The 13,167-nt window shown below is 39.3% G+C and overlaps 1 protein-coding gene across 1 annotated transcript; it reads left to right on the forward strand.

The window, feature by feature from the left end:
* Nucleotides 1–484: 484 nt before the first annotated feature.
* LOC117575928 (uncharacterized) lies at nucleotides 485–5,615 on the forward strand. The gene is made up of 6 exons (XM_034260387.2): nucleotides 485–703; nucleotides 3,382–3,535; nucleotides 3,593–3,801; nucleotides 3,878–4,011; nucleotides 4,124–4,373; nucleotides 4,476–5,615. The coding sequence occupies exons 1-6, from the start codon at nucleotides 658–660 to the stop codon at nucleotides 4,577–4,579; spliced, it is 897 nt and encodes a 298-aa protein (XP_034116278.1). The 5' UTR covers nucleotides 485–657; the 3' UTR covers nucleotides 4,580–5,615.
* Nucleotides 5,616–13,167: the final 7,552 nt, after the last annotated feature.

The raw sequence follows: 13,167 nt of genomic DNA on the forward strand, positions 1-13,167 counted from the left end.
GGCACTTGCCTCGTTCTTCCTGCTTTCTTTATTTTCTTCAAATGTTTGTTATTTATTTATAACGACAGAGGCAACGGAGAGCGTATCCTTTGAACTTGCCTGCATGGCTTTGCAACTGTTTTTATGCTATACTCGTGTTCGTATTCGTATTCGTCGTATAGTACGTATTTGTTTTTATTTTCTCTCTATATATTATCCAGTGCTCCAACTCGCCTTTGACGCTGCTGCATTCAATTAATTTTATTTCCATTGAACTCTCTCCTTACGCCTGCACGCCTTGCATCCCTTCTCTCTTATCATTTTACTTGGCTGCGAGCTAGTGGATTCCATTCGGCCTTTGTGCCATCGATTGCCATTGAAATATTAAACAATCTACTCGACTCTCATGTTTGCAAAGTGCAGCTACACAAAATAATAATAAATAACTAACGCTGACAAAGTCACAACGATTTACATACATATATTTTTTCCTGTGCAGTGAAGACAACAACAACAACAAAAACTCCAGCGACAATAACATCAACCACAACACCAATAAAAACAACAACGACAATAACAACATAGTGCAACGCGTGCAACGACATATCAATTAATTTTATTCAAACAAAATTTCCGAAAACAAGTAACAAACGAAAAAAAAAAAGAAAAAACAAAAACATGGATTACGGCTGCCTGCTGTTCCTCTTCTGTTGCTCTTTAATTGGTAAGTGAATGTGATTCATTTTTGTCGTCGTCTGTTTGTGTTTTAAATTGTTATTTTGTGTTGTGCTGCTGCAATGCTGTAATGAAGCATCAACACGAATTTGTAAGCAGCTTAAATTACAGCTCAACAAATTGCTCCTGGGCCCACGCTCTGTATGCGTGATATTCCAATATGTATACTCAAATCGCCTTTGTTTCAATTGATTGTTAAATGTTTTCCGATCCGCTTGCCAGCCGATTAATTTTTTTTGTTTTTTTTTTTGTGCTCCTCACTGTTTGCCTTCAGTTCAACCGCAAATCAATATTGACAAAGTTTTTGCCTGTGGGCCGGCTTCTGGGCTTCTGGGTCCTGGTTGCTGCTTGCTGCTTGGACGTGGCCAGCAGTCTTCGTGGCTGACTGCTCTTTTAATGACTTTTGCCATAATTTCAACCGCTGGCAGGCATTGCAATTGCACTGCAGTTGCACTTGCCACTCATTCATTTTCATTCGCAGTTTGCTTTTGATGTTGATGCTGATGCTGACGCTGCCTTTTGGCACTTGGTAATTTGTGCTGCCGCAACTTTTACTCTGCTGCAGCGTCAGCGCCGAAGACACAGGGCAGAGCAGACATAGGCAATGGTAGTGGCAGATTCAGAGGGGGGAACACTAACAGCGACTGCTGCACAGTTTGAGTGCAGTTTAAAGTTAAATTGTATTTCGGAAATGTTCGCAATTAGGCAGCCTGCCAAAGGCATCGCCTCCATCGCCTCCAGCACATAAATTGCCAATGGCAATGGGGCAATTAATTTGCAGCGCATTAAATGAGCTGCCATTTTGCCCAATAGCAACCAAACGTCGACTTTCATTTCTCAACAGCGGTTTTCAGCTATGTGCACAGCAAGTTAACTAAAATGCAGTTCGGTAATTGCAAGAGCTACTTGCTGATTCTTGAGTTTTGATATATTAATTGTCTTCTGGAATTACAATTGTAAACCTGGAAGTAAGAAGATCGCAATTAAACTTTTTTTATTTAATTTTTGAGCATCATTTAGGTATTTCAATTGTCTGGCTTATAATATTTGTTGGCAATCATTTTCAAAGAAGCAAAACATAATGGCTTAAAATTCGACGTGAATTCATTTGATTTTGAAGTCATATCGATTTATAAATTTATGTTAATTTCATTAGAAACAATTTCGTAAATTTAAGTGAATACTCGTTGCGCTGGATAAAATTTCCTCATGGAATTTTCCCATTAAAAATAAAACACAATTTAAGCAACTATGACAATAAGAATAAAGTCGTAAATATTCGTTTATTTTGATAAGTGTCTTGACATTTCTAAATGAACTTATTACTAAACCTTTTAGTCGCGACTTAAGGCAAATTCTTATGCAAATTTCTTTAACCAAGCAACAATTAAACAAATTTTTGTGTGTGACACTTTGAGTGTGTGGCTTGAGGTTGAAAATCTGCTTGATAACGTTATTTAAAGTGAACTCATTTCGTTGATAGAGATAGCATATCAATGTATTGTGTGGTTTGTGATACTATGAAATAATATGTGCTGGGTAATTACTGCGCAATTTGCATATTCCACATGAAACGAAAATGGGAATATGCGAATATGTGGTTGCCCCATTTAAACGAGTTGAATTTCTTTCAACGAACAATAATAGTCTTGCATAATTAATGAAATATGTAGTATTTCAATTGTATTGAAGATAAAGTTATATTGCTATTAATTTAGTCTTTAGTGCACATTTGTATTTGTTGACTTAACAGCTATATTTTATTTCTAGTACTTTCAAAATTGTATATCTTTTATATAATATCGCAATGTAAGTGAATTGATTTGTTGAATTTGTATGTAATGTTGAATAATACCATGTTCATCCATTTGTTATAATACAAATGTTGATATGGCTTTCAATTTAGTGACAGTGTATTACACTACCAAGTCAAAACATCAGAAGCTAGTTCAAGTTCTATTTTTACAGTATATTGCTATCTAACTTTATGTTTTGTTTTTGACCTCTCTTCTTCACTTGGCCAATTGGTACTGTGCATATTTATAAGTCAGGTTTCTCAATCCCTCACATTGTTCGCTCGGCTCATGAAAATTTATGTTGGCCCCCACATGGGTGGTGAGCGTTGTAAAGTCGAGTCACTTGACATTTTTGGTTCGTATTTCTTATCAATTTTCGGTTTGTGTATGTTGCAGCTGCTCTTATCGCTACAGCCTGCCCCCAGCCACACGCCGCATGCCACAAACATTGCATTTGCCACAGATATACATATGCCAGTTACATGTGGCCACATCCAATGCTGCACTTTGTTGCGCTTAGCTCGCTTTTATATTCGTATCCTGACTGCCAGCCAGACTGCACTGGCCTGTCCTGGCCTGGCCTGGCTCGACTGCATAGCTGCCGTTTGCCTGGCCAACTATTTTGCATATTCATTTCATGAAATTTCAAATTTATTCGATGTCTCATGTGCCGGGTCTGCCTGGCCTGCCACAGTGGCTATCAAACCAGTCCTCCCAACGGACACTGTTCGCATTTCCAGTCCAACATTTTACCCAGTCACCTGTGTGAATTAAGAAATTATGAGTCTACTTTCTCTCCCCATTCATGCCTGCAACTGTTTGGCTTCCACATACTAACTGGTGTTTTATTTTGTATTTTCTGACATTCCAGATATGCAGAGCATTTCGGCGCTACTAGTTACGGATATCAGTGTGCCGGAAATCGTTGATTTCAGAGATAATGTTACGCTCTCCTGCAGCTACGATATGAAGGGACACACATTAAACTCGGTTAAATGGTACAAGGATCGCTTGGAGTTTTTCAGGTACATTTGATCGGTTTAATCCTTGCCGATATGTTAAAATGTTGGTTTTATTATCAGATACACACCGTTAATGCGACCGGTTTATCTCACATTTCCCGTGGCTGGCATTCAAGTGCTCGATGGCAAGTACTTTTGCAACGAGTCCACATGCCGTGTGGATCTCAGTCTACTCGGAGCCAAGTCGACGGGCACCTTCAAGTGCGAGGTGAGTGGCGATGCGCCGCACTTTAAGCTGGCTGCGAGGGAGGACAACATGACAGTGGCAGGTGGGCAAAGGACTTGCTGTAAAGCACTTATACCATTATTAGCTAATTTGTGTCATTTGAACCTCAATGCCCGCAGCCTTGCCACAAAGCGACCCTCTAATCGAGAGCTTCAACTCCATGTATCGCATGGAGGAGTTTCTCAGTGCCACCTGCTCATCGGACTACTCGAGTTTACCCACAAAGCTCTCTTGGTACATCAATGGCGAGCAGGTTCGAACCCGAAACACATACACACACAAATGCATTCGTACTTAATCACTCCATCTCTGGATTGTGCCACCCTCTTTCTCTCTCTCTCTCTCTCGCTTTGTGTATTTTGCAGCCAATGCTTGGGGAACTGCAGCCGAGCATTGATACGAGCATACCAGCCCACGATTATATATTGCGTCGACAGCGACTCCAGGTGCATTTCTATCTGCAGGGACAACGCTTCTACCAGACCGATAATATACTGCGGCTTAAGTGCGTGGCGGAAATTGAGAACTATCCGGAACTGCGTCGCGAGATGACGCTTAGTGCGGCCCTCACGCCATTCGATAATTTGAATAATCTGATGCTGAAGCATTCCATAAGTACGTATTCCCAGTTTTAAAAATTTTATATATTAGCTTTTGAAAATTGTTAATATATTCACCTAATTCGTATGTTCTTTTTTTACTCTTTGCATTTCTCAGGCGCTGCAAGTGCACAAAGGAGCTGCCATTTAGCAGGGACATGTCTAATATCCGGTTTCTTTGCGTTAATTCTGCTCACAAAATGCTTGCAACGCCAATCATGAGCATCCACAACAGCCATGGAAATGCCACAGCTCGGGTCTCAATCTCAATCTCAGTCTCAGCAGGCGGCAACTGCAATGAGAGCGGCAACTTTGGCAAATATATCAACACATTAGTTAGTTAGTTAGGTTAAGCATGGTGGAAGCTGGCTAATGGTAAGACAACGGGTTGCCAATGGCAAGGAGGAGGTGGAAGGGGCGGGTTTAAGTTGTCACTTGTAAATAGTTATGGTAAAGACGGTGCAGCAATGGAGAAGCAGATACTATGATTTCATTTCAAAAGTGCGCTCAACGTGCACAATAAATACAAATATAATATATATATAATTCTAATTATACTAAGTGAATATTAGGGATTAAGACGGAACTGGCAATGAAGTCCCCTTTAGGCATTTTTCGTTGCAAACGTAATTCATTCATCTTTGTTGAATCGTATTCGTATACAGGGTTATGCCAGAAATGATTAAAAGAGTACTAAGTAAATTAACAATTAAATTAAATTTGTTTTTATGCATACGTATATAAAGTTTATTAAAGATATTATTTAAATCCACAAAACTGCATTATAATCGATTTAATTTGTTATTGTTGATAAGCTGCATTTGTTAGATTTTTATATGCTTAACACTTAAAGCTATGGATATACAAAATGTGGGCATTGTCGAGCATTTGCTTCTCAGGGAAGCCAAATAAATTGATTGCATGTCCTTAATTCAATTATGAAATCAAACACACATAAATGCAAATACTCGTACAGAATAATAAGTAATACAAATACAATTAAACTGCACTCGATAACAAGCAAGCAAGTGATGATGATGATGGGATGCTGAAGGTGGGTTCAACTCAACTTGCTTGTTAATCTAGCCATGATAAGCCAACACTCAAGCAAACACGAATTTTTAATGTACATGTAAACATTTTCAAAATTAAATAATAACACACATTTTTGCGCACATGAAACCCTTTTCGCAACTAAAAACCACTAAAGAAAACCAAAAAAAAAAAAAAAAAACAAGTACGACATCAAATGTTATCTGTGGAATATGCAAATGTTGTAAAAAACAAATATGGATATAGAGAAGCGATATGTATAGATTAGTTACCATAGAAAGCTGTAAATAAAATTTTAAAAATTATAAAGAAAGAAAAAATCATAAATATAACGCTACAGAAACCATGTAACATCAGCATAAATGAAAACATGAGTCGAACATCCAATGTACGTACTTTAATTTTATATGTTCAACAGACAGAATGCTCATATTCAGCAACACCAACGAGTTGAGTTGAGTTACTAACTAAATATGCGGAAAGCATTTCATATTTAATGAGCAACTAGGAATAAAAGCCGAAAAAAATGCAAAAAATCAATAAAAATACAAAAAATTGCATTAACTGCCAAACAGAAGAGGAAATTAAACCAACAAAACGAATTCACATCACATCAAAATGAAACTGAATATAAAAAAAACAGTTACTCGGGAGAAATTGCAAAACAAAAACAAAAATATAATATAAATAAAAAACGCTTTAACAAACAATGTAACTTGATATATTAAATTGAAAAGGTAAACAAAATACTGTCGGGCACTTGTTAATCACTTTTTGTTAGTCAATATGCAATTAAAACTAAACTGAAGGCCTATAAAAATATTAAAAAAAGTACGTGTACTCGTAATATGAAAACAAATGAGAGTATTACTGCCAAATGTATAAATTGATTCGTCTATTCATTCGCACATCTTTTGGTTGTGAACTTGTTTTATTTAAAATAATATTAATAATAATAAAAAAAAACAAACAATTAAAAAAAGTGATTCTTTTTGTTGCTGCGTTTACGAGTATTCGTTAATACTATTCGATTTTTCAGGCGGCATAAAAGCAAAACAATTTTTTTTTTTGAGTTTTCCACATTAAACGAATATTTATTTCATTTAATGCATAAATGGTATAAAAAACTATTTATCTCACTAATCTGTGAAATTACAGACAGATCCGACGTTGGTTTCGAATTTCTGTGTTATACAATATACAAAGGGATTTTAATTAAGAGGAAATGACTGCAAAATGAGCGTGACGAGCTGTTAATACGTTTACACAATAATTCTTCAAATGCCACAAATTTAATAGGAATATATTGATTAAGTGCACAAAAACGAATTCACTCTTCAGAATGAGGAGAACATTCCGTCTCTGATTAAGAGCAAAATACTTGTTTTCGTTTGTTTCGAATTTCTCCTCTTCCCACCAAAAATGCATTTGCATCGCATTCCTTTAAAGTCTTCTGAGCTTGTAAGCCCATTGTGCTAGCTGCCAATGATGAAAAGTACTTGCTTAATTTGAAATAATAACTTGTTTAAGTACGTAAATTTGTACAATTAATTATGCTAATAAGGCTTGGCCCGACTGAGACCGAAAGTCGGGCCAAAAAGGCAACGGGTAAAAGCTTAAACAATAAAAAGGGTTAAAAAATTAATTTCAATGCTGTTGCAATTAGTTTCCACTAAATTTTTCATGAGTTCTGTCCAGTTCGCTTAGAAGAAACGCTAAGATAGGTCCAACAATACAAAAAAAGGACGCTTTTTAACCCAATGGTAGCAAAAAAAAAAAAAAATGAGAAGTAGCCCAAACAGAAAAACAGCGAAATAAAAAACACAAGAAAAATTGTGAACGAACAAAGGCCACTTTTGATGGCCACTTAATGAGGCTGAGCCTTGGCAGCTAATCAAATTAGCTGGCCAAGGACTTTTGATCAAATATGCGAAAAACTTTGGAAAATTGCGCTTCATTTTGTTGAAGTGTCATATGGTGTACGCGTAATTTATGTGATTTTAATTAGCAGGATGTCGTCGTCGTGACGCCTACAGCCTGTCGACTGTCGCCTGTCGCCTGCTTTCTGCCTTCTGCTTCTGCCTCCTGTCGAATGCCGCCTGCCACTTATGACTTATGACGCATAGCTGTCATATTCATGTTTCTGCAAGTAATTGAAATTAATTTTGCATTATTTTTTTTTTTTTTAATATTATTTTTATATGTTTTCGTTGCTGTCGCTCATGTCGTAGTTGTTGTTGTGACTGCCATTTGTCATGGAATTTTAAACATTTTCAATTAAGTCCCGTCCGGGTGGTGTACATCAGCGAGAGTTCCCTCAGCCTGAGCTGAACTCAGTTGAGTCGCCTCTAAGTTACCAAAAAATGCGGCAAAATAAAGTGAAGTGAATTTTTCGCGCTTTGGCATTTGTCAAAGTTTTCCGCGCAATGCTCGAGTGTCCTTTCTTCAAAGTTCTGTAACTGCTGCCACTGCTGGCTGCTGGCTGGCTGCTACTTCTGCTGTTGCAGCCATTGCCATCTTCGCCTGTTTGCGTTTCATTAAAATCCATTAAAATGCTGCAAATCAAATTAAAAGTTTCCACTTTTTTACAGGCTGCCAAGCAGTCGGCATCATTGTCAGTGTCGCCTTCGTCACGACTACTTTTACGACTCTGGTATCCTTGCTTGGCACTACGAGTAGACCGATTTTCGGTACGGTTCGGGCTCTGATTGTGATTCGCCGGGGGTTCATCTTTAAGATTTAGCATCGGCTTCATTTGCATGCGCAACATTTTCTAATGACAATTACAAATCTTTTTCCTCTCCACTCTTTTTTCTCAAAACACTGGCCGTTGGTCTTATCTTGAGTAGAAATTACTTTTTAATTTCTTTGTTAATTTGCGGTATTTTTGTGTGTCTTCAGCAATTTAGTTTAAACTTCATAGACTTTAGTAATTGCAAATAAGTGTCGTGTTCATCGTCTGCTGACTTCGTTATTTACTCTGCATGGAAAACTGATTTTGTTGTGACCCATTGACCTATTGACAGCCATGTGACTACGTGCCCCACAATGACTCATTTGTATGTGGCATATGCGGCAGCCTTATCGCCAAACATGTCACGCATAATAAACAGCCATCGATGCAAACGCTCATAAGAGTTGCCCATGGCGAGATTGGTATGCAAACAGTAACAAAAGAAGAGCCTGGATTTCACCATAATGTCATTTTGCGGGGCAGAGCAGAGATTTCAATTTTGTATCCGACACTCATCTTGGCTATAATGTTTCCTAATGCATTGTTGACATATCTGTCGAGTTGTGTGCGCCTTTCAATATCATCAACTCATCCGATTAGCGCATTTTCATTGCCAACATTAAAAATTAGCAAAAACAAAAAAACAGTCTAGAAACAATAATATTTGACAAAAGATTGGATCAGTCATAGGATCAATTCGAAAATGTACACGAGTAAGCACTAAGAAAGAAAATGGCATGTAAAGCAGTTTATAAGCCAGCAATTGAAAAGAATTACCAAAAGCAAAAAAAAAAAAAAAAAAAAACCCACAGACGAACTCCAAATGAGCGAAGGCGCTGAAAAACACATGTGCAAAATGTTTTTGGCAACAAGGACTAGCAAAGAAATTCCGAGAACACTTGAGGCTGAGGTGGCAAGTCAGGAATGGGAGAGGGGAATGGGGAATGCTGAATCGGAGGCTCAGACAGCAAACGTAAACTCTTCAATAATTGAACGTGAAGTCATGAGGAAGCGATAAAATCAAATTGCTTCCTTAATGTGTGAAATTGATACAGGAAACAATTTTCCACATTGTTATGAGGCGCACATGGTGTAAGCGACAGCTTCAGTTTCAGCATCAGCATCAGCATCGGCATCGGCATCGACAACACATCGACATGGAAATATGGAATAGGCATCATATCAGGTCTAAAAGGAGGCTCTCATTGCCACCATTGCTATTGAGTATTTCGATTACAAACGTAAGCCGAAATGTTTGGGAATCGCGTGAGCAACCAATTTCAAGTGATTTCGCCGAAGGGCAAACAACAGCTTCTCTCTCACTACATCGAATGGCGAACAGGTTGGGTGCGGGTTATTTCACGCCTGCTAACTGACTTCGCTGCTAGGTTCAATATTATATTTCAAGCCCGACACGACAATTCGATACACACGCTCTTGGTCCTCCTCCGCAGAGTTGAACCTTGGCCCCAATGCGGTGCACGGTCCATCAGCGCATGCAAATATGCTTTTGAATTGGTTTACGGCCATTGGAGCGTGCACATTGGCAACGGGAAATAGAAGAGTCTGACTACGACTACGACTGCGACTATGGTTCTGTTTCAGTTGCTGGCCCTAGCTAGCTGCTGTTGCTGCTGTAGTAGCTCTGTCTGTGGTTCTGTGTACAAGCAGCTCTGCCTATCGTGTTCTTACGTATACTCAATGGTATGTGCGTTTGTTGTTTGCTTGGGGTCTTGGCCAGCTTTTGCTAATGGCGTGGCTAACACGATTTGTGGCAGACCGCGAAGCGGTTATGCGCTATGGGTGGCTCAATGCTCGGCCATTCAGGTTCACCTTCTCTGATGGGCATGATGGGCAAATGCAATGCCTGATCAAACATTCCAATTGGTTTGGCTACCGTTGCTGTTACTGCTGCTACTGCTGAGACGTACTATAGACGCTGTAGTTTCATTTACAAATGCTTAAATCAAAACCGAACCTAGGAGAGCAACGTTCAGAGCCTGCACCTGGACACTCTGGCTAATGTGCGTCAATTTCATGCGGCATGCAAGCGAAGAATATTAACAATGCCCAACAACTACAAGAAGAACAATGTGTACAACACCGTGTGCAGTTTATGTAGTCCAGAGAGAGATTGAGAGCGGGTAGGGAGCTGGGCAACGAGGGAATGGAAGGAAGCTGAAGCTGAAGCGACAAGCGCCGTTGCGTCAATGGGAAGATGACGTTACGCGACAATTTTCCGCTTGAATTACGCTCCCAGTTCATGCTTCGTTTGCACAGGCCAAGAAGGGGCAAGAGAGGTGAGAGAAAGCGAACGAGAAGGAAAAAATAAATAAACGTTAGCAAATTTCCATTTTACGGCAAAGCCAGCACACGAAAGCAACTGAGACGCGACTACAGGATTCACATCGCCTCATCTCCTCATCTCTTACTCCACATCCTGGGTGAAAGCGAAGCACGCACCTGTGCGACAGGCGACCGACAACAGACGACAGACGATGCGACAATCTATGATTGTTGTTGTTGCCATTGCTGTTGTTATTGCTGTGTTGCGAGCTGCGTGCCGCGTGCTGCGTCGACTTTTGCCCCTTGTAGCTTGTAGCACGTTGCAGCTCTGCCTTTGACTCTGCCTTGTTCTTTCTATTTTTCTCTTTTTTTATACTAATTCTCCCCAGAGATAAGCCCTACGCAAATAATGATAAACTATAAAATCGCATGAAGCGAATAGCAGCATCAGGAGCAGCAACAACATCAGCTACAACAGGGAGAAGCGTAGGAGATGGTGGGAGAGAAAAAGGAGCCAGGGAAATAATATCTGGGAAATAAAAATGTGCAAAAAGGCGGAAAATAATTCAACTAAACAATATACACGTATTTACATAAATGGATATAGCCCGTGATATTCAATTACCATGCTAATGGACAATGGACTGAATTGCCCCTGCTCAAGTAATCGTGCACAATGGCTTCACTTGGTTTCGTGAATGCCTGGGAAAACTTGTTAAAAATTAAATGGAAACATTGATGGTATATGATAACAAGTTCAGTTGTCTGTTGTAATTATAACATGACCAATTTCCAGTTCTTGTATTCAATTGTCTTTAATTTCTTACTGATAGATTTTCGAGCATCGATTGCATCCGCTTGTAAGTCATGCGAACTCTGAACCGAAACCCTAAATAACGATGTCAAGTGCTCGGCATGTTTACAAATATGTGCACATATAAAATGACTGCAAACATTTGCAAATGTATTGAGACTATAAACATTTAACAAGAAACAAAAGCTGAAGCTGAAGCTGAGGCGGAAGCAGAAGCAAAGCGGAATCGAAATCTAATAAAATTTTCCATTTTTCTATGGGCAGTTAACTTTATGCGACATTTATGCGTGTGCAAAGTGTTAAGTGCGTACACACTCACACACACACACACACAGCCAGAGACACACACATCGACACAACATGCAAATGGGCAACATTTGCTACTTCTGCTTGCCACAGGCCATGATGCCCTTTTGGGGCATATAAAGGCGTCGTTGTAGGCACACAGCAGTAAAATACTTATGAGTATGGTGTAAGTACGCAATATATATGCAGACATACACACACATATACACACTCCCACAGACACATTCAAATATATCTTTTATCTTTGGCAACTTTTAAACTTTTTTAAATCGCCAAAAATGAAAGAAATGCAGACGAACTTTAGATGCTTCTTGTTTTAGAATAGGACACCCGATCCCTGGGCCTGTTGAAAGCCATTTTACCCATTTACCAGGCAGCCGCTCCCAGTATTATTTTTGGGGTAAAGAATATGGCCACAACACTGCACTAGCTGGTTGCTCCAGACGATAAGGGGGCGGGTCGGGGGTTGGAGCGGTGGCTGCGTCGGGGGGGTTGTGTGTGAAAAAGTATGCGCAAACTTTCGTAATTTATGTCATACGAAGTGTTAACCGCATGATGGCTGCACGCCGGATTGGATTTACATTGCTAAAAACTCCGGCAAGCGAAACTTCACCGGCGCCGGTTGCCGGAGTTGCTGCAATAGCCGTAGTCGTAGCCGTAGTTGCCATAGTTGTTGCTTGGACATAGATCCAAACTTTTTTGCCTTTAAAAGTACTTTTTATTGGTGTTAAGTTGGCGGTGGCAAACGTTTTGGGTTCCTCGGCTTGGCGTTTTGGTCTGCTTAATTGTTTTTCGCCTTTTTGGTCAGTCAAAATATCAAATTAAATTTGCCTTATATCCGATTCCTGGTCGAGTTTTTCGAGATCCTTTTTTGCTGATATTTTTCCCCATCTTTCACTTTTTCGTTTCTGTTTTCCCTCTTTACGGCTGAATGACTAATGAAAGTTATTTAAAATAAATAAATGTCATTTGGAGCGCCTTTTCAGTGTTCGTTTCGATGTATTTAACTTTTGCCGCATGCGGAATCATTTCATTTCTTTTTTTGTGCTCTTTTATTCTCCTGCGTTTCCTGAAAGTCATTTAGTGCTCCAGGGGCGGGCCACTTACAAATTTGTATCTCATTTGCCATCGAGCGCCTGTGATTAATTGCCTTTCAATTTTGAAATTATGTACACTTATATATGTATGGCTGAAGTATAAAAAAAAGGTCCGACGAGTGGTCCAAATATTTTCAAATTTATCTGACTGGGATGCTTCATGTATTTGTCTGGACAAAGTTTCGCCACTGAAGTTGTAATTTTCTTAGCTGTTTTTTGTGTTAAGCAACACACACAAAAAAAAGGGACTTGATGCCAAATTTAATTAGGCGCAAAGAGCACAGTGTGAGTTTGGTTGGGCACAAGACAAACGAGCGGTCCGCTTCGATTTGAAACGATGCCAAAAGCTGAAAATGATTTTTGTTTGGGGGGAGTCCATCTTTGAAAAGGGTTTCCGTCGACTTTTGCTCCATTTCCTTTGCTGGCTGGCCAAATAAAAATGCATGGGGCATTCATTAATCAAATACTAAGCTAATTTCAACTGGCTTCAAAGTGGCTGTCTGGCTGGCAAACAATTAAA

This window comes from Drosophila albomicans, chromosome 2R (genome assembly GCF_009650485.2).
Source record: "Drosophila albomicans strain 15112-1751.03 chromosome 2R, ASM965048v2, whole genome shotgun sequence".
Taxonomy (NCBI): domain Eukaryota; kingdom Metazoa; phylum Arthropoda; class Insecta; order Diptera; family Drosophilidae; genus Drosophila; species Drosophila albomicans.